The sequence below is a fragment of the Melanerpes formicivorus genome, unplaced genomic scaffold (assembly GCF_026170545.1).
Source record: "Melanerpes formicivorus ecotype bairdi unplaced genomic scaffold, bMelFor1.0.p_v2 SCAF_4, whole genome shotgun sequence".
Classification (NCBI taxonomy): domain Eukaryota; kingdom Metazoa; phylum Chordata; class Aves; order Piciformes; family Picidae; genus Melanerpes; species Melanerpes formicivorus.
The window spans coordinates 2,504,500-2,523,849 of record NW_027142356.1 but is presented as its reverse complement, the minus strand read 5'-3'; the positions used below and the strand labels follow the sequence as shown (position 1 = coordinate 2,523,849).

The window sequence follows — 19,350 nt, the reverse complement described above, 5'->3', positions numbered from 1 at the left end:
ACTGAGCTGTGAGTTTAGGACCTGTTCTAGCTACTTAAACTTGAAATATCATCATGCTCTGCACTCTTCTTCACGGTGGAGTGCAAATGGAACAATCCAAACATATCAGCCAAGGACCAGCCCTCTCCTTGGGAAAGCTTCTTCCTCTGAAAATAGCCTTTGAATGCAAATTTATGGGGTCCCTTAGTCCTCTCTTGTGCTATAACAGGCAAACCTGTTGGCTCTTTCTCTAGAGACTGTTCTTTAAAACAGTTTGGGTCTGGTTTGGCTTGATTTGCTTTGCTTGGGGTGGGTTGGCTTTGGATTGATTTGGTTTCATTGGGTTGGGTTTGGTTGGGTTTTATTAGGTTTGGTTTGGTTTCATTGGGTTGGGTTTGGGTGGGTTTGGTTTGGTTTCATTGGGTTGGATTTGGTTGGGTTTGGTTTCATTGGGTTGGGTTTGGTTGGGTTTGGTTTCATTGGTTTGAGTTTGGTTGGGTTTGGTTTGGTTTCATTGGGTTGGGTTGGTTTGGGTTGGTTTGGGTTTCTGGGTTTCATTTGGTGGGGTTGGGTTTGGTTATATTTGTTTTGGGTTGGCTTGGTTTGGGTTTGGTTGGGTTTGGTTGTATTTGGGTTGGGTTAGGTTGGTTGGGTTGGCTTGAGTTGGTTGGGTTCAGGTTGGGTTGAGTTGTGTTGGGTTGATTTGGTTGGGTTGGGTTTGGTTTGGTTGGAGTTGGATTTGGCTTGGTTTGGTTTGGGTTGGGTTGGGTTTGGTTGGGTTGGGTTTGGGTTGGTTTGGTTTGGTTTGGTTTGGTTTGGTTTGGTTTGGTTTGGTTGGGTTGGTTAGGTTGGGTTTGGGTTGGTTGGGTTGGGTTGGGTTGGGTTTGATTTGGTTGGAGTTGGATTTGGATTTGGATTTGGATTTGGATTTGGATTTGGATTTGGATTTGGGTTTGGTTTGGGTTGGGTTGGGTTGGGTTGGTTGGGTTGGGTTGGGTTTGGGTCGGTCGGTTTGGTTTGGTTATTTTTTCCCATGCTTTTCTCCCAGAAAGATGTAGCTTTTTCTGCTAATTAGAAACCCTCTACTAACTTTTGCCTTCAATTTATTTATGGGTAATTGGGACTCATTTGTTCTCACGCCAACTTCGTGCTGCAGCCCTTGACAATGATACATTTATTCATACTCTGTATGTCTTTATAAGCAGAGAGCACATCCTCTCTTCAATCTTTGTTTTCCCAGGCTAGCCAGGTCAACCTTTTCAGTCTCTTCTCACACAAATCAGCTTTTTCATGTTGGTGTACCCACTCCATTCTAATGTCAACAGAGCTGGTGCATATTCTTGCAAGTGAAATCCAACCCATCCTTTCTACAGTAGCATTCATATTTTGGATGTGGCACTTGGTGCCATGGTCTACTCATGGGTCTGTGTTGACAGGTTGGATCCGATGATCCTCAAGGTCTCTTCCAACCTTGGCAATACTGTGATACTGTGGTATTTTCACCTCCTTGGGTAAACAACAGGAATAGAGGACTGGTGGCAGACTTGGGCATAGTAAGATGATCCCAAATGTTTTAATGAAGGAAAATGCTTGAGAGATATATGGATTTAAAAATAAGAATCATAGAGTCACAGAATGTTAGGGGCTGGAAGGGACCTCAAAAGCTCATCCAGTCCAACCCCCCTGCCAGAGCAGGAGCACACAGAGCAGGTCATACAGGAACACATCCAGGCAGGCTTTGTGTATCTCCAGAGAGAGAGACTCCACAAGCCCCCTGGGCAGCCTGTTTCAGGCCTCTGTCACCTTCACAGAGAAAAAAATCTTCCTCCTGTTTCCATGGCACTTCCTCTGCCTTAGCTTCCACCACGGCCCCTTGTGCTGGCATTGGGCATCCCCCAGCAGAGCCTGGCTCCAGCCTCTGGGCACTCACCCTGCACAGCTTTAGCAACAGCAATGAGGTCACCCTCAGGCTCCTCCTGACCACAGCCCTTCTAATCCACCCCAGGATGCCATTGATCTTCTTGACCACAAGAGCACATTGCTGGCTCATAGTCAACCTCCCATCCCCCACAACCCCCAGGGTCTTTCCCCTTCATTGCTCTCCAACAGGTCTGTCCCCAACCTATCCCGCTTCATGGGGCTGTTCTTTCCCAGATGCAAGACTGTCCCCTTGCCCTTGTTGAATTTCATTCCATTTCTCCCTGCCCAGCTCTCAGCCTGGCTGAACAGCAGCAGCAGAACATTTGTTTCATTCAAAAAGAGCAAAAGAAGCGAAAGCCCTGCAAAATCATAGAAATGTCCTTTCTTCAACTCACCTCACTGAGCTCTGAGCACACTGTATGGTGGTGATTTAAGAGGCATAGGGAAAAAACCAACACATGATTTAGATGTCCTGGGCTTTGTTTGAACTTATATTTACTATTGTACAAAGGAGAAGAAGCCACCGGAGACAGAGGGAGAGTGAGTGTGAGATACCCATCCTCACCTTCTGCCAAGACATGTTTGATGAGGACTGCACTGACATTTATGACCCCTGCAAATTTTACTGAAGAATTTCACCATCTGCTTTAAGGCTCTGAAGAAGCAGGGACATTTATTTGGAGAGTGTTTCCTCAGCTGACTGCACTGATCAGAAGAGATTTGCATTGTTTGCAGAGTCAATCCCAGGCACTGATACAGGCTGGGCAGGGACTGGCTTGAGGGCAGCCCTGAAGAAAAGGCCTTGGGGATGCTGGGGGAGAAGCTCAACAGGAGCCAGCAGTGAGCACTTGCAGCCCAGAAAGCCAAGCAGAGCCTGGGCTGCAGCAAGAGAAGTGTGGCCAGCAGGGCCAGAGAGGGGATTCTGCCCCTCTGCTCCACTCTGCTGAGATCTCACCTGGAGCACTGTGTCCAGTTCTGGAGCCTCTATTAGAGGAAGGATCTGGAGGTGCTGGAAGGTGTCCAGACAAGGCCCATGAGGATGAGCAGAGGGCTGGAGCTGCTCTGCTATGGAGACAGACTGAGGGAGCTGGGGCTGTTCAGTCTGGTGAAGAAAAGGCTCTGAGGAGACCTAATTGTGGCCTTCCAGTGTCTGAAGGGGGCTACAAGAAAGCTGGAGAGGGACTTTTGAGGGTGTCAAGGAGAGATAGGACTGGGGGGAATGGAAGAAAACTAGAAATGGAAAGATTGAGATTGGATGTGAGGAAGAAGTTATTCCCCATGAGGGTGGTGAGAGACTGGCACAGGTTGCCCAGGGAGGTGGTGGCAGCCTCATGCCTGGAGGTTTTTGTAGCCAGGCTGGATGTGGCTGTGAGCAACCTGCTGTAGTGTGAGGTGTCCCTGCCCATGGAAGGGGGGTTGGAACTGGCTGATCCTTGAAGTCCTTTCTAACCCTCACAATTCCATGATTCTATGACTACTATGATATACTATGCTTCAGGAACTTATGCAGCTTCTCATTGCATGGGAACAATCCCCTTCCTCCCACACATGCCTTCCTGCTGCAATACACAGGCTCCAAGCAAATTTCCTGTATTACATAAAAGAGCAACTAATGGCACAATAAAAATTAAGGTACCCTTTCCAGGCATTACAGCATTTAAAGCAAGCAATTAAAATAACAGATGTTACCTCACAAAAACCCCAGCAGATTCCTGATCAGAAAACTGAAGGTGATACATCTTTCTGTATTACTATACTTGGTAGGTGTGTTGCATTCCCCTGGCACAATGATTGAAAAGGAAAGACTACTCTGTCTCATTTTGCTGTCTCACAGGCTCACAGGATGTTAGGGCTTGGAAGGGCTCTCTGGAGATCTTCAGGTCCAACCCCCCTGCCAGAGCAGGACCAGAGAATCCAGCACAGGTCACACAGGAACACATCCAGACAGGGCTGGAAAGGCTCCAGAGAAGGAGACTCCACAACCTCTCTGGGCAGCCTGCTCCAGGGCTCTGGGACCCTTACAGGAAAGAAGTTCTTCCTCATGTTGAGGTTGAACCTTCTGTGCTGTAGTTTCCATCTATTGCCCCTTGTCCTATCGCAGGGTGCAACTGAGCAGAGCCTGTCCCTGTCCTTTCCTTCCTGACATCCAACCATCTGATATTGATAGACGTTGATCAGATCCCCTCTCAGTCTTCTCCTCTCCAGACTAACCAGCCCCAGGCCTCTCAGCCTCTCCTCACCAGGCAGTGCTGCAGTCCCTCCAGCATCCTTGTAGCCCTCCCTCCAGCAGATCCCTGTCCCTCTTGAACTGAGGAGCCCAGAGCTGGATGCACTATTCCAGGTGAGGTCTCAGCAGGGCAGAGCAGAGGGGGAGGAGAACCTCCCTGGCTCTGCTGGACACACTCCTCTGAATGCCCCCCAGGATCCCATTGGCCTTCTTGGCCCCCAGGGCACATTGCTGTCCCATGCAGAGCTTTCCACTGGATAAGGACCCTCTGGAATGTGCACAGCCAAGATGATCCCTACCCACCAGCTACCCTGGGAAGGGAGGATGGTGCAAAGGGTACAATGGATTCACCACCTGGACACATACCTGAAAAAACTGTATCAAAGAGCTGAGCAATGCCTGCTCAGGAGGAGAAAAACTGAGAAGAAAATACAAGGAGAGAAAAGGAGACACAGGAGAAAAGACATCACCATGGAGCCTGGAAGCAGCAGACCAGGAGGAACCCTCTCTCTGTGTCCTAAGATCTGCCTGCTGCAACTCATGGAGCTGAAGAGGCTGCTCAGGGAAGGACTTGGACTTGGACTTTGGCATCTCTCCCTCCACTCTTCCAGCAGAGGACAGCACAGCCAACAAGGATGACCTCTCCTCCACGCCAAAGAGGCAGCAGCCTTCCTCCACAGACCCAAACTCTCTTGGGGGGTGGAGGGTATGTGGTAATATAATCCCTTTCCTCTTCTCTCTCCCTCTTCTTCTTCTCTATCTCTATTTTTCCCTCTCCCTCTCCCTTCTTCTATTCCATCCACTTTGTTCTGTTAACAAATAGCCTCAAGGGCTCTTGGCCTCGTTTGTGCCTCTAATTTCATAACACAGGAATGTTCAAAAGAACTGAGGCTCTTTCCCTCTCCAGACAGAGACAGCATGGAAAGGAGTTTGATGATGATGATGATGATGATGATGATGATGATGATGATGATGATGATGATGATGATGATGATGAAGAAAGCATAGACGAAACACAAAGTGCTCCACTATGAGAGATTGCATATGAAGAAAAAAAGTCCTTAAAACTCCTCTAAACCCAAGTCAGCTCCAGTCAAATGTGAAATCTCAAGACACTCAGAATAAAGGTGCTGTTGTTTTGGTTTGGTTTCTCCATTTCATTTTCCCTGTATTCATTTAAGGACTTCTGTTTGAGACAGGCAGGACAAAGCAGTGATGTCCAAGAACTTGTCATTCTATTTGTATTAACCATCATTCACTCCCCCAGCATGGCTGAACTTTCTCTTAGCTCCTGCTTCCTGCTGGCAAAGCCCAGACCAGCAGGAGGACCGTCAAGCAAGCCTGCAAACAGGATTCACGGCTCACAGCAGTGTTCATTCGACAGTTACCTCATTTATAATGATCCAGTGGCAGTCAAAGGCAACCAAATTAGTCTCCACGACCTGAAAGAGAGAACAAAGCAGCCATCAGTCAGTGGCTTGGGAAAGCCAGGGAAAAAATAACCAAATATTAAATGGATGTTCTCTTGAAATGACAAACAGCCAAAGTGAAGCAGATGCTCTCACAGACCTTTGTTTTTCAACTGGGGACAGAGAACTTCCAGTGAAATCCTGCAGAAGCATTTATGTTACTGTATGGCTTGCTAACTAAACTTAGAAAACACATTTCATTGCCAACATCACAGGAAAGAATTCATTTTGGCTGACTGAAAGAGAAAATGAAATTGGTTTTGCCTTAATATACTGTACTGAGAGGGAGCAACAGAGAGCAAGGCAGGAAATGAAGATCATCTGTATGTTTCTGTAGCTCCTGAGGGAAGGGAAGGGAAGGGAAGGGAAGGGAAGGGAAGGGAAGGGAAGGGAAGGGAAGGGAAGGGAAGGGAAGGGAAGGGAAGGGAAGGGAAGGGAAGGGAAGGGAAGGGAAGGGAAGGGAAGGGAAGGGAAGGGAAGGGAAGGGAAGGGAAGGGAAGGGAAGGGAAGGGAAGGGAAGGGAAGGGAAGGGAAGGGAAGGAAATGGTTATGTTGAGGAAAAGAGCTGTCATCTTTATCAGTGATCTGGACAAGGGAATTGTGTGCAGCCTCAGTGAGTTTGCAGGTGACACTAAGTTGGGTGGGAGTGTTGATCCGCTCGAGGGTAGGAGGGTACTGTAAAGAGGTCTTGACAAGCTGAATTGATAGGCCAAGGTAAATGGCATGACTTTTATCAAAACCAAATCCTGGGTCCTGCACCCGAGTCACAACAACCCAGCGCAATGCTACAGACTTGGGGCAGAGTGGATGGGAAGTTGCCTGGCAGCAAAGGACCTGGGGGTGTTGGATGACAGCTGAACGTGAGCAATGTGTGGCCAACAGCATCCTGGCCTGGATCAGGAATAGTGTGGGACATGCAGGAGCAGGGAAGTGACTATGCCCTTGTGCTCAGCACACCTCTAATACTGGTTTCAGGTTTTGGCTCTTGGCTACAAGCAAGATGCCAAGCTGCAGGAGTGTGCCCAGAGAAGGGTAATGAAACTGGTGGAGTCTAAAGAACATGAGTAGCTAAGGGAACTGGGATTGCTTAGTCTGGAGAAGAGGAGGCTGTGGGGAGACCTCATGGCTCTCTACAACTACCTCAAAGGAGGCTGGAATGAGGTGGGATGTCAGCCTCGTCTCTCTAGTATCAGGTGATAGGATGAGAGAAACAGCCTGAAATTGTGCCACAGGAGGTTTGGATTCAATATTAGGAAACATTTCTTAACAGAAAGAGTGGTCAGGGGTTGGAACAGGCTGCCCAGTGAGGTGGTGGAGCTCTGCCATCCCTGGAAATGTTCAATAAACCTGTGGCCATAGCACTTTGGGATGTGGTTTAATGTCCATGTCAGTGCTAGGCGGATGGTTGGAGTCGAGGATCTTAGAGGTCTTTTCCAACCAAAACCATTCTGTGAACAATGGCTTGTCCCAGGCTGCATGCACTGAGGGCTTCTAATCCACCTCCCACATCTTCTCCTTTCCTTTGCTGCTATTTTTCTCCAGGAGCTGCCTCCATGCTGGACTGAAAATGTGCTTCCTAACTCATCTTTCACTCAGCTCTGTTATTTCCCTCCTTGAATCCACTATGTCTTTGTGATGATTTGTGCTCAATTCACCTTCACAGTGGAAACAGAGGGGAGAAAACTACACCTGATCTGCTTTCATCAGCGAGGAAAGAAACCATCATAGAATCATACAATCAACCAGGTTGGAAAAGACCCCAGAGATCAAGTCCAACCTATTACCTAATAACTAACACCTCCTGACAACTAAACCATGGCTCCAAGTGCCACATCCAAGCCATTTTTGAACACCTCCAGAGGATGGTGAGTCCACCACCTCCCTGGGCAGCACATTCCAATGGCAAATTACCCTAGACCTAACCCTAACCCTAGCCCTAACCCTAAACTTCCCCTGGCACAGCTGGAGACTGTGTCCTCGTGTTCTGGTGCTGGGTGCCTGGGAGAAGAGACCAACCCCCACCTGGCTACAGCCTCCCTTCAGGGAGTTGCAGACAGCAAGAAGGTCTCCCCTGAGCCTCCACTTCTCCAGGCTAAACACCCCCAGCTCCCTCAGCCTCTCCTCACAGGGTTTGTGATAATCACAACAGGCCCAGCCAGGATGCCTGAAGTGGAGCATGGCTGTTCCAGTCAGATCTCTCATATCAAACCACAGGGAAGACAAACAAATCCAGGCACAGAGAAAGGTTAAAATTGACACAATAATAGCAAAGTTCTCAGGGAAGCATTTGGTCCTTATGTAAATTTCCCCCAGCACAGAAAGTTTATGCCATGTTTGTGCTGGTTTGAAGCCAGGCAGAGCCTCTCTTGGCCCTGAAATGGACAAAAGAATGACACTCATCACACAAATGGATTGGAGAAGTGATGGAAAGCTTGAATGGAAATAGCAAGTAGTGTTCCACAGAAGTTGCAAAGCATAGTGACGAAGATAACCTAAAGCATGGAGAGTGCCTTACAACACACCCAAAGGCCCCCAGCACTTCCCTTCTCCCCAGCTGAGGGTGTACCCAAACCCCCCAGGGCTCTTTCTTTGCCCCCACTGCTAGGCTGGTCTCAGCCTGGCCAGGTCTGAGACTGCCCCTCCCCCCTTCTCCTGGCACTAGGCCCAGCCAGGCCTAAGAGCCTTGAGATACTCCCCCAGTGTTCCCCGATAGGGAGCAGAGGGGGAAGGGAGCAGAGAGGGAAGGGAGAGGCAGAGAATGACTTTGCAGAGGGATTTATAGGGTGCAGGATTGATGGGTGTGAAATAGGCTGTTCCCTGTGCACACCTGCTGGGTTGGGCACTCAGGACACCAGAGGTGTGACTCATGTGGCAGGAACAGGAGGCAGCCAGCCTGAACTGCCACACATGTACAAAGATAAGCAACACCATTTAAATTGTCCATAAGGCATCAACATCTTAGTGAAGTGGAAACAATTATGCAAGCCAGCCTCCATCCCTTCCTGCTGAACACAAGCAAAATTACAAAAATTAAAATAAAAATACATGAATAGAAAAGGAATAAAAATAAAATAAAAAGAAAAAATAATAAAAATAAAATTAAATTAAAAAATACATCAAAATTAAATTTAAAATTAAATTTAAAATTAAAATTAAAATTAAAATTAAAATTAAAATTAAAATTAAAATTAAAATTAAAATTAAAATTAAAATTAAAATTAAATAAAAATTCAATTTCAAATTCAAAATAAAAAAAAAGTGAAAAATAAAATTAAAATTAAAGTAAAAATAAAAACAAAAATAAAAATTAAAATTAAAAAAAAGGAAAAATTAAAAAAAAAAAGCGAAAATAAAAATAAATTAATGAAACAACCACCAAAAAAGGCACATCTGACATTTACAATGGCTTTTAGGCCACACCTTGAGTCCTGTGTCCAGTTCTGGGCTCCTCAGTTCAAGAAGGACATTGAGACACTTGGATGTGTCCAGAGAAGGGCAACAAAGTTGGGGAGGGGTCTGGAGCACAGCCCTGTGAGGAGAGGCTGAGGGAGCTGGGGTTGCTTAGCCTGGAGAAGAGGAGGCTCAGGGGAGACCTTCTTGCTCTCTACAACTCCCTGAAGGGAGGTTGTAGCCAGGTGGGGGTTGGTCTCTTCTCCCAGGCAAGCAGCACCAGAACAAGAGGACACAGTCCCAAGCTGTGCCAGGGGAGGTTTAGGCTGGAGGTGAGGAAGAAATTCTTGCCAGCAAGAGAGATTGGCCATTGGAATGTGCTGCCCAGGGAGGTGGTGGAGTCACCATCCCTGGAGGGGTTTAAGAAGAGCCTGGATGAAGCACTTGGTTGATTAGATGGTGTTGGGTGATAGGTTGGACTTAATGGTCTTGAAGGTCTTTTCCAAACTGGTCTATTCTATTCTATTCTATTCTATTCTATTCTATTCTATTCTATTCTATTCTATTCTATTCTATTCTATTCTATATTGTATTTATATGTGTGTGTGTATATATATTCTGTACATATTTATTGCACATTGCATTCCTAGACTTTTACTTGCTTTGCAAAGATAACTTCAATCTGCTCGCAACCCAAGTGAAGCCCTGATGTACACAGGAGCTTGTGAGAGTTGATGGTGAAGGAGAGATATCAAATAAGGGATCCCTCACTCTCTTAGATGCCAAGCTTGACTCTAGATAAAAAAAATAAAATTCAAAAATAGTGGGAAAAGTCCAAATTCTCCTTGAGATGGAAAAAGACCCACAAGAGACAATAAACACCTGAGGGCTGGGAGTCAGGAGGGAGGGGACAGTTGCACCCTGGGATAGGACACGGGGCAATGGATGTAAACAACAGCACAGGAGGTTCCACCTCAACATGAGGAGGAACTTCTTCACTGTGAGGCTGCCCAGAGAGGCCTGGAGCAGGCTGCCCAGAGAGGTTGTGGAGTCTCCTTCTCTGGAGCCTTTCCAGTCCCATCTGGATGCATTCCTGTGTGACCTGTGCTGGATTCTATGGTCCTGCTCTGGCTGGAGGTTGGACTTGATGATCTCTGAAGTTCCCTTCCAACCCCTAACATCCTTTGAGCCTGTGAATTCTCCAATTTGTTGGGGGTAGTTTCAACCCACCACATTCCTCATGAGGTTTCTGTACCAGAGGGACAGGAAGGTTGGATTAGAAGATCTCTAAGGTCTCTTCCATGCCATGGGCAGGGACACCTCTCAACTAGCCCAGCTTACTCCAGGCCCCATCCAACCAGACCTTTCACTTCTTCAAAATGGCAGCCAACCAAAACTTGAGAATGAGGGAATTCACAAAGTCAACCTCCATGTTTTCTGTTGGTGTTTTAATGGTGCAGTCAAAGCCAGGTTGGTCGCTTCTTGTCCCAGCTGGAGCGACACTCTGTGCCTGAAAGGTTCAGCTGATCAGATTTTAATGCAATTCATTTTCCATTAAAACTTGGGCTTCAGTTCCTTTGGTTTCTTTACAAATACTTGGTTCTGTGCATCTCCTTTGCCCATGCTCTCCAATTTCAATTAGGCAAGGCCTTTTCTGCAGAGGATGGGTCTAAGTGTCACCAGTTGTATTATGTACATCTCACAGGCCACTTAGGTCAGACTTTAGAAGCGGATTAATGGCCTCACAGGTCACTCTTACTATTTCAAACAGCTCAAGCTACGTGAGGCAAATTTATTCACAACTTGCAAATAAGATGAAATGCAGTCAATTTCTTCAGTTAGAGCCTGAAACTCTGCAGCAGGAAGATCATCTTTTATCCATTAAAGTTTATGCATTTATGACTCCACTTAATATTAAAGCCATTTTCAAAAAGCTTATATCAAATTGAGATGAACTTGTAATGTACTCAGAGACACTCAAACTACTTAGTTTAGATAGGCCACAAATATCCCTTGATTTAAGAATTCAGGCTGCCAGGAGCTGCTTTTTGGCATTGTCCTTAGTCTGTCCACCTAAAGCTTGTTCTAGTATTGAAAGGGGGTGCTTGGAAAGATGACTGATGATGCCCTGAGATGATGCTTGATGAAATATGCACAGCATCTCACAGAAACCTTCAAGTTGGAGGAGATCTTCAGGGTCACCAAGTCCAAGCCAGAACCCTATTCCAAAAGGGTTACCCCTAAACCATAGCCCCAAGCACCACATCCAAACCACCTCGAAACACAGCCAGACTTAGGGACTCCACCACCTCCCTGGGCAGCACATTCCAATCCCTGACCACTCTTTAGGAGGAAAAAAATTCCTCCTAATGTTCAGTCTAAACCTATCCAACGCTATCTTGAGGCCATTCCCTCTTGTTCTATCACTAATTGCCTGTGAGAAGAGACCAGCAGCAGCCTCTCCACAAGGTCCTTTCAGGTAGCTGTAGACAGCAATGAGGTCTCCCCTCAGCCTCCTCTTTTTCTCACTCACCATTCCCAGGGCCTGCAGTTTTCTTCTCCAGGCCCTTCACAGCTTCCTTGCCCTCCTCTGCCCTGGCCCCAGCACCTCCACATCTCTCTTGTGTTGAGGTGCCCAAAACTGGGCACAGCACTCAAGATGTGGACTCAGCTCAGCTGAGTCCCAGGGGACAATCCCCTCCCTGCTGCTGCTGGACACAGCATTGCTGATCCCAGCCAGGATGCCTTTGGCTTTCTTGGCCACCTGGGCACACTGCTGGCTCCTCTTCAGCTGCTTGTCCATGAGCACCCCCAGGGCCCTTTCTGCCAGCAGCTTTCCAGCCGCACTGCCCTAAGCCTAAACTGGAACTCAGCATTAGCTTAGAATTTTGAAGCCATCTTTACATCCCTAGGCCATCCCATGTTACTTGATGAAATCCTAGTCCCACTGACAGCCTCCACCAAACAGCTGGTCATTTCAGCAGCATCGGGATGCCGCATTGCAGTCTCTCACCTATGAACATCTCTTCTCTGGGGTATAGTCTTTACTCCCCATTTAATTGACTTTAAAATTGGGCAGTGCACATTCTAACTATGTCTCTATGAATGGCAGGGCACTATATTAGTACCATTAGTAGTAATAACCTTCTGACACTTCCCACTGACTGTGCTTCTTACATTTTTCCATGTAGAAAAGGCAAATCCATTGTCCTACAGATAATAAATGCAACACTATGCAAGACTTCAGTCTTGATGCTCAAAGGAAACAGTTCAGCCTAAGCTGTCTTCAAATGCTAACAGCAATTATATGTCTGATGTCACAATCACAGATTCTCTTGATCAGCAGGTAAGGAAAGATTTGCACATACAAGATTACACTAAATGGAGGTTCTAAATCTGTCCAGAGAAGGACCACGAGGATGAGCAGAGGGCTGAAGCTACACTCCTTTGAAGACAGACTGAGGCAGTTGGGGTTGTTCAGTCTGGAGAAGAGAAGGCTCTGAGGAGACCTTCTTATGGCCTTCCAGGATCTGAAGGGGGCTACAAGAAAGCTGGGGAGGGACTTTTGAGGGTGTCAGGGAGCGATTGGAGTAGGGGGAATGGAGCAAAACTGGAAATGGGTAGATTCAGATTGGATGTCAGGAAGAAGTTGTTCCCCATGAGGGTGGTAAGAGACTGGCACAGGTTGCCCAGGGAGGTGGTGGCAGCCTCATGCCTGGAGGTGTTTGCAGCCAGGCTGGATGTGGCTGTGAGCAACCTGCTGTAGTGTGAGGTGTCCCTGGCCATGGCAGGGGGCTTGGAACTGGCTGATCCTTGAGGTCCCTTCCAACCCTGACAAGTCTATGAAATCAGTCCAAACAAATAAATAAATTTTACAAATAAATAAATAAATAAATAACACATTTAAAGCCAGCAGTAACACAATGTAGATGCAATTACCTGCCAGCACAACAGTCATTACTTGGACACAAGAAACCTTTACAGTCCTGACACAATGTTCCACAGTGCCCTTGCCTGCTGAGTTGGCAGTTTTGCCTACTTAAAACAGCCACTCTAATTTCAGGGATGACTGCAAGATCAAAGCAAAAAAGCCCAAACAACAGAAGATCCTGTCTGGTTCTGGTTACACTTGCTCATCTAACCCCACCTCAACAGAAGCAAGCAGTGCAGCAGTACAGGATGTTTCTACACCTAATGTGTCCAGAAAGCTAAAACTCTTACTTGTTATTGTAAGAGACTCAATCTTGTCTCTCTTGATGTGAGTCAACAATGATAAAACCACCTTTGCTCTTCACTCAGACAACAGCTGCCCAGGGAGGGGGTGGTGAAAAGACCCTCTGGCAAGAGAAATGGGCAATGGGCAGAGCCACTGGTAGCAACTCTCTGGAATGGGCACAGACAAGAACATCTCTACCCCAGAAAGGGAGGATGGTGAAAAGGCTTCTGGACTATCCAATGGATTCACCACCTGGCATGGTAAGTGCCTGATGTGTACTCTGTGCATGGACAGGTAAAAGGCGAAGGAGGAGGCTGAGGCCTCCCACTTCACCAGACCCCTGCAAGCACGAAGGAATACAAAGGGAGATTCTCTGGGGACAATACCTGGGCACATACCTAAAAAAACTGTGCCTTCAAAACTGTATAAAAGACCTGAACAATACTTGCTCAGGAGGAGAGAAAAAGACAGACACAGAAGAAAAAGACACCATGCAGCCTGGTAGCAGCTGACCACAAACCCTCTCTCCATGCCCTAATGTTTGCCTGCTGTAAGAAGAAAAGAAGAACTCACAGAGAAGAGAAAAAATGTCTTTACTGAAGACACCACACAGAATCATAGAATCAACCAGGTTGGAAAAGACCTCAGAGATCATCAAGTCAAATTAGAATAGAATAGAATAGAATAGAATAGAATAGAATAGAATAGAATAGAATAGAATAGAATAGAATAGGATAGGATAGGATAGGATAGGATAGGATAGGATAGGATAGGATAGGATAGGATAGGATAGAATAAACCAGGTTGGAAGAGACCTTCAAGATCATCCAGTCCAACCTATCACCCAACACCACCTAATCAACTAAACCATGGCACCAAGCGCCCTATCAAGTCTCCTCCTGAACACCTCCAGTGATGGTGACTCCACCACCTCCCTGGGCAGCACATTCCAATGGCCAATCACTCTCTCTGTGTAGAACTTCTTCCTAACATCCAGTCTGAACACCCCCTGGCACAGCGTGAGACTATGTCCTCTTGTTCTGGTGCTGGTTGCCTGGGAGAAGAGATCAACTCCCACCTGGCTACAACCTCCCTTCAGGGAGTTGTAGACAGCAAGAAGGCCTCCCCTGAGCCTCCTCTTCTCCACGCTAAACACCTCTAGATCCCTCAGCATTTTTTGTGCATTTAATTTTACAACATGGGAGTGTTCAAAAAAGAGTAGAGTTTCACTCTCCTCCTCTGGACCGAGACAGTTATCTCAGGGATGATCTTCTTCTGGCTGGAACTCCCATCTGCATGCATAGCAAGTGAGTCGGCTTCTGCTTGTGCTTTGTGTCAGGGAACAATGACTGCACAAAACAATGGTTGCAAAGGCACTGGGAGCAGCAGTGAAAAAGAACTCTGATATCCTGTGTGTTAGAAGCAATAAAGCAATTTGCTGGGGGTGTGTAGGAGGTAGAGGCATTAAGAGCCCAAGCATCTGAACTGGCTGGAGGGCTGAGCCCAGAGAGTGGTGGTGAATGGTGCCACAGCCAGCTGGCAGCCAGGCACTAGTGCTGCCCCCCAGGGATCAGTGCTGGGCCCCAGCCTGTTCAATATCTTTATTGATAATCTGGATGAGGGGATTGAGTCCATCATCAGTAAATGTGCAGATGACACCAAGCTGGGGGCAGGAGTTGATCTGTTAGAGGCTAGGAGAGCTCTGCAGAGGAACCTTGACAGGCTGGACAGATAGGCAGAGTCCAATAGGATGGCACTGAACAAGTTCAAGTGCCAGGTGCTGCACTTTGGCCACAACAACCCTATGCTGTGATCCAGGCTGGGGTCAGAGTGGCTGGAGAGCAGCCAGGCAACAGCACTCTGCATTCCTGAAAGGCAGGGGACAGATTGGAAATTTCCATGCAAGGCAGAAGGTAGGTGAAGGTATTGTTTATGCAGCTCTCCTCTCCACCTAAACTGTGAACAAACTAGAGTATGCATTCATAATGAGTGCTGAACACCAAAATGCCACTCAGGTATTGAATGGAGGAGAGCTGACCCCTCCCAGAACAAAGAGAGCCATGCACATATTTCACAAGGTCTCTTCACACTCCCTCTAGGGGAAATTGTACAAGAATTCAGCTGTGAGTTCCTGAGCAGATAGAGCTGTGCTCCATAAAGCTAAACACAGCTGCCAGCTGGGAGAGTACTGGATCCAGTATCATATATGCCTACCCTGTTCCTAATGCTCTCTCAGGCATTTGCTTATGGACACCTTTGGAGATAAGACACTGAAACAGTCTTTGATTTAACCCTAGACTGCTGCTTTTGCTGCTTCCAAATGTATTTTGCTTTCTTAATCACACAGTCATAGAACTGTTAAGGGTTGGAAGGGACCTCAAGGCTCAGCCAGTCCCAACCCCCCTGCCATGGGCAGGGACACCTCACACTACAGCAGGTTGCTCACAGCCACATCCAGCCTGGCTGCAAACACCTCCAGGGATGAGGCTTCTACCTCTTCTATCCCTTAATTATGGCAAACCATACCAGAAGTAGCTAAAAGAGGTGTATAAATTCTGTATCAACTGAAGTGTAGTTCACGGTGGTTTTGTTTATTGAAAGGGAAACTATGTGAAGTAATACTAAGACCAACCCATATTGTGCTGCTGAGATGGCACTGAGAGAGTTGGGGCTGTTCAGTCTGGAGAAGAGAAGGCTGTGAGGAGGTCTAATTGTGGCCTTCCAGGATCTGAAGGGGGCTACAAGAAAGCTGGGGAGGGACTTTTGAAGGTGTTAGGGAGAGATAGGACTGGGGGGAATGGAGCAAAACTAGAAGTGGGTAGATTCAGATTGGATGTGAGGAAGAAGTTCTTCCCCATGAGGGTGGTGAGAGACTGGCACAGGTTGCCCAGGGAGGTGGTGGCAGCCTCATGCCTGGAGGTGTTTGCAGCCAGGCTGGATGTGGCTGTGAGCAACCTGCTGTAGTGTGAGGTGTCCCTGCCCATGGCAGGGGGCTTGGAACTGGCTGATCCTTGAGGTCCCTTCCAACCCTGACAATCCTGTGATTCTATGATTTCTGCTGGGCCACTGACTACCTTCACAGTACAGGAAAGTACAGAGGCATAAGAACTCCAGTATGGACTGGGGGAATTGAGCCCTTGCAGTTTAATGCCCATAGCACATTCCTGTCTCATGTAACCAAACTGGTGTCAGAAAAAAGCAGAGGAGAGTTTGTTTTCAGCTTAGCTCACAAGGTGAGCTGCATAAACCCTATGGCAGGGGGGTTGGAACTGGCTGATCCTTGAGGTCCCTTCTAACCCTGACAATTCTCTGATTCTATGACTTCAGAGAACAATCTTCCTGAATTTAGCATGAGTTTTCAGTTTTTCCTCTATAGGCCCCATAGTGTTTGGTTATATTTAATGTCACCTCATGTACTGCTCTAGTACTAAGACTCAAAGCAGTAAGTTAGCAGGCCAGTCCTGGAACTTCATGACATCCTGGAAATGACCTGACTGGCTGTGTTCCTGTGTAATCTGCTCTTGGTGATCCTGTTCTGGCAGGGGGGTTGCACTGGACACTGTTTCAAGGTCTCTTCCAGCCCCTACCATTCTGTGATTCTGTGTGATTCTATGATTCTGGAAAAAGATTTCCACTCTCTTCTCACTCAACCACTGCTCAGACCCAGAGTTCACACTACAGTGTTTGAAAGCATTGTGCAGCCAGTTGCACAGATTCTGCAGCAAAGGATACCGCCCATTGAGGATGCAGTGCCATTAGACACAGTCACAGCAAGCCACAGGAACTGGCGTAAAAGATCTCAGTTACTTTAGGAAGGTGTTCATGTCAAAACTCCAGCAGATCCCCTGACACCCTGTTAAAATAAACCAAACTCCTGCTTCATGGGGAAGGTGTCCAATGGCATCCTGGCCTGCATCAGGAACAGTGTGGCCAGCAGGAGCAGGGAGGTCATTCTGCCCCTGTACACTGCACTGCTTAGGCCACACCTTGAGTCCTGTGTCCAGTTCTGGGCTCCTCAGGTTAGGAAAGATGTTGAGATGCTGGAAGGTGTCCAGAGAAGGGCAACAAAGCTGGGGAGGGGTCTGGAGCACAGCCCTGTGAGGAGAGGCTGAGGGAGCTGGGGTTGCTTAGCCTGGAGAAGAGGAGGCTCAGGGGAGACCTTCTTGCTCTCTACAACTCCCTGAAGGGAGGTTGTAGCCAGGAGGGGGTTGGTCTCTTCTCCCAGGCAAGCAGCACCAGAACAAGAGGACACAGTCTCAGGCTGCACCAGGGGAGGTTTAGACTGGAGGTTAGGAGGAAGTTCTACACAGAGAGAGTGATTGCCCATTGGAATGGGCTGCCCAGGGAGGTGGTAGAGTTGCCATCACTGGAGGTGTTCAGGAGGAGACTTGATAGGGTGCTTGGTGCCATGGTTTAGTTGATTAGGTGGTGTTGGATGATAGGTTGGACTTGATGACCTTGAAGGTCTCTTCCAACCTGGTCTGGTCTATTCTATCCTATCCTATCCTATCCTATCCTATCCTATCCTATCCTATCCTATCCTATCCTATCCTATCCTATCCTATCCTATCCTATCCTATCCTATCCCATTCCATTCCATTCCATTCCATTCCATTCCATTCCATTCCATTCCATTCCATTCCATTCCAAAGACAAATGTTGTTAACCACAGATGCAGCAGAGTATTATTATTATTGTTGTTGTTGTTATTGTTGTTGTTATTATTTCAGCAACACATCAAGGGAGATTTTTTGCAAAGAGCAGAGAAATGCTGTCAAGAAGACAAGTGACGAGCAAGGAGAAAACATTTGTCATTGGCAGCAAATACAGAACTTCTGAATCTTTGGGAGAGCCCATCAATTGATCACAGATCTTTATATTGTTTGTGCTCAAGCCTTCAAGTGGGAACATCTTCCTCATGAGGAGAGCCTGAGGGAGCTGAGGGCTCTGTAGCTTGGAGAGGAGGAGCCTGAGAGGTGACCTCATTGCTGTTGCTAAAGATGTGCAGGGTGAGTGCCCAGAGGCTGGAGCCAGGCTCTGCTGGGGGATGCCCAATGCCAGCGCAAGGGGCAGTGGTGGAAGCTGAGGCAGAGGAAGTTCCATGGAAACAGGAGAAAAATGTTTTCCCTGTGAGGGTGACAGAGCCCTGGAAGAGGCTGCCCAACGGGGTTGTGGAGTCTCCCTCTCTGGAGATATTCAAAACCCACCTGGATGTGTTGCTGTGTGATCTGCTCTGGGTGCTCCTGCTCTGGCAGGGGAGGTGGACTGGATGAGCTTTTGAGGTCCCTTCCAGCCCCTAACATTCTGTGATTCTGCGTATATGCAAGACCATCTAAAGCAACTAAAGCAGCAGTAGTGCTGGCATGCAAGATTTTTTGCATATGTGATGGTAAGCAAGAAAGCATAACAGCCTCCCAATGAAATGGAGCTGTAATGTAATGGAAAACGATCTTAAAAGTTGTCTCACTCCCTTCCTGTTTACAGCTACATGCCCAGATGTGTGGGATTGGTCTCCATGTGCAAGACACAGCTCAGAACTTTTCCAAAGAAGACACAGGAAAACTGTTCTGGATCTTCAAAATTCACCTCCTCACACATGCAACAAGTCAGACAGGCCTTGCAAATCTCTAAGGAGCAGCGCTGCTGTATGTGTGTCAAGATCCAGGCAGAATCTGCCCATGTCACCAATTTCCTGTTTGAAATTGGGGCAGAGCTCCTGGGCTCCCATTTTACCTTTGCTGCAGCTGGGACTGCTCTACAGCAAGCCACTTAGGTGCCAGGATGAATTCCTCAAAATGGTGAAAGGAAGTGTCTCCAATTAGAGCTGGCCTTGCTGCTGATTTTCTGTTCCACCAGGAGCTGTGCCAGTGACCGTGAGTTCCCCTTCTGCTGTACCACCACCAAGCAAACCACATTTCCCATTTGATTTTCATACAATCCTATCATCAACCAGGTTGGAAAAGACTTCAGAGATCATCAGGTCCAACATATTACCTAATACCTAACACTTCCTGACAACTAAACCATGGCTCCAAGCGCCACATCCAATCTGTTTTTTAAACATCTCTAAAATGGTGACTCCACCACCTCCCTGGGCAGCACATTCCAGTGGACAATTACTCTTGCTGGGAAGAACTTTCTCCTCACTT

At 47.3% G+C, this 19,350-nt stretch overlaps 1 protein-coding gene across 1 annotated transcript in view; it reads right to left on the bottom strand.

Annotated features, from left to right (window-relative positions):
* GRID2 (glutamate ionotropic receptor delta type subunit 2) overlaps nucleotides 1–19,350 on the bottom strand; it is a 474,774-nt gene that overhangs the window by 341,951 nt on the left and 113,473 nt on the right. Inside the window, exon 3 of the mRNA XM_068171063.1 lies at nucleotides 5,515–5,568. Within this exon, the coding sequence (XP_068027164.1) occupies nucleotides 5,515–5,568 (54 nt within the window). The remainder of the gene's footprint in view (nucleotides 1–5,514; nucleotides 5,569–19,350) is intronic.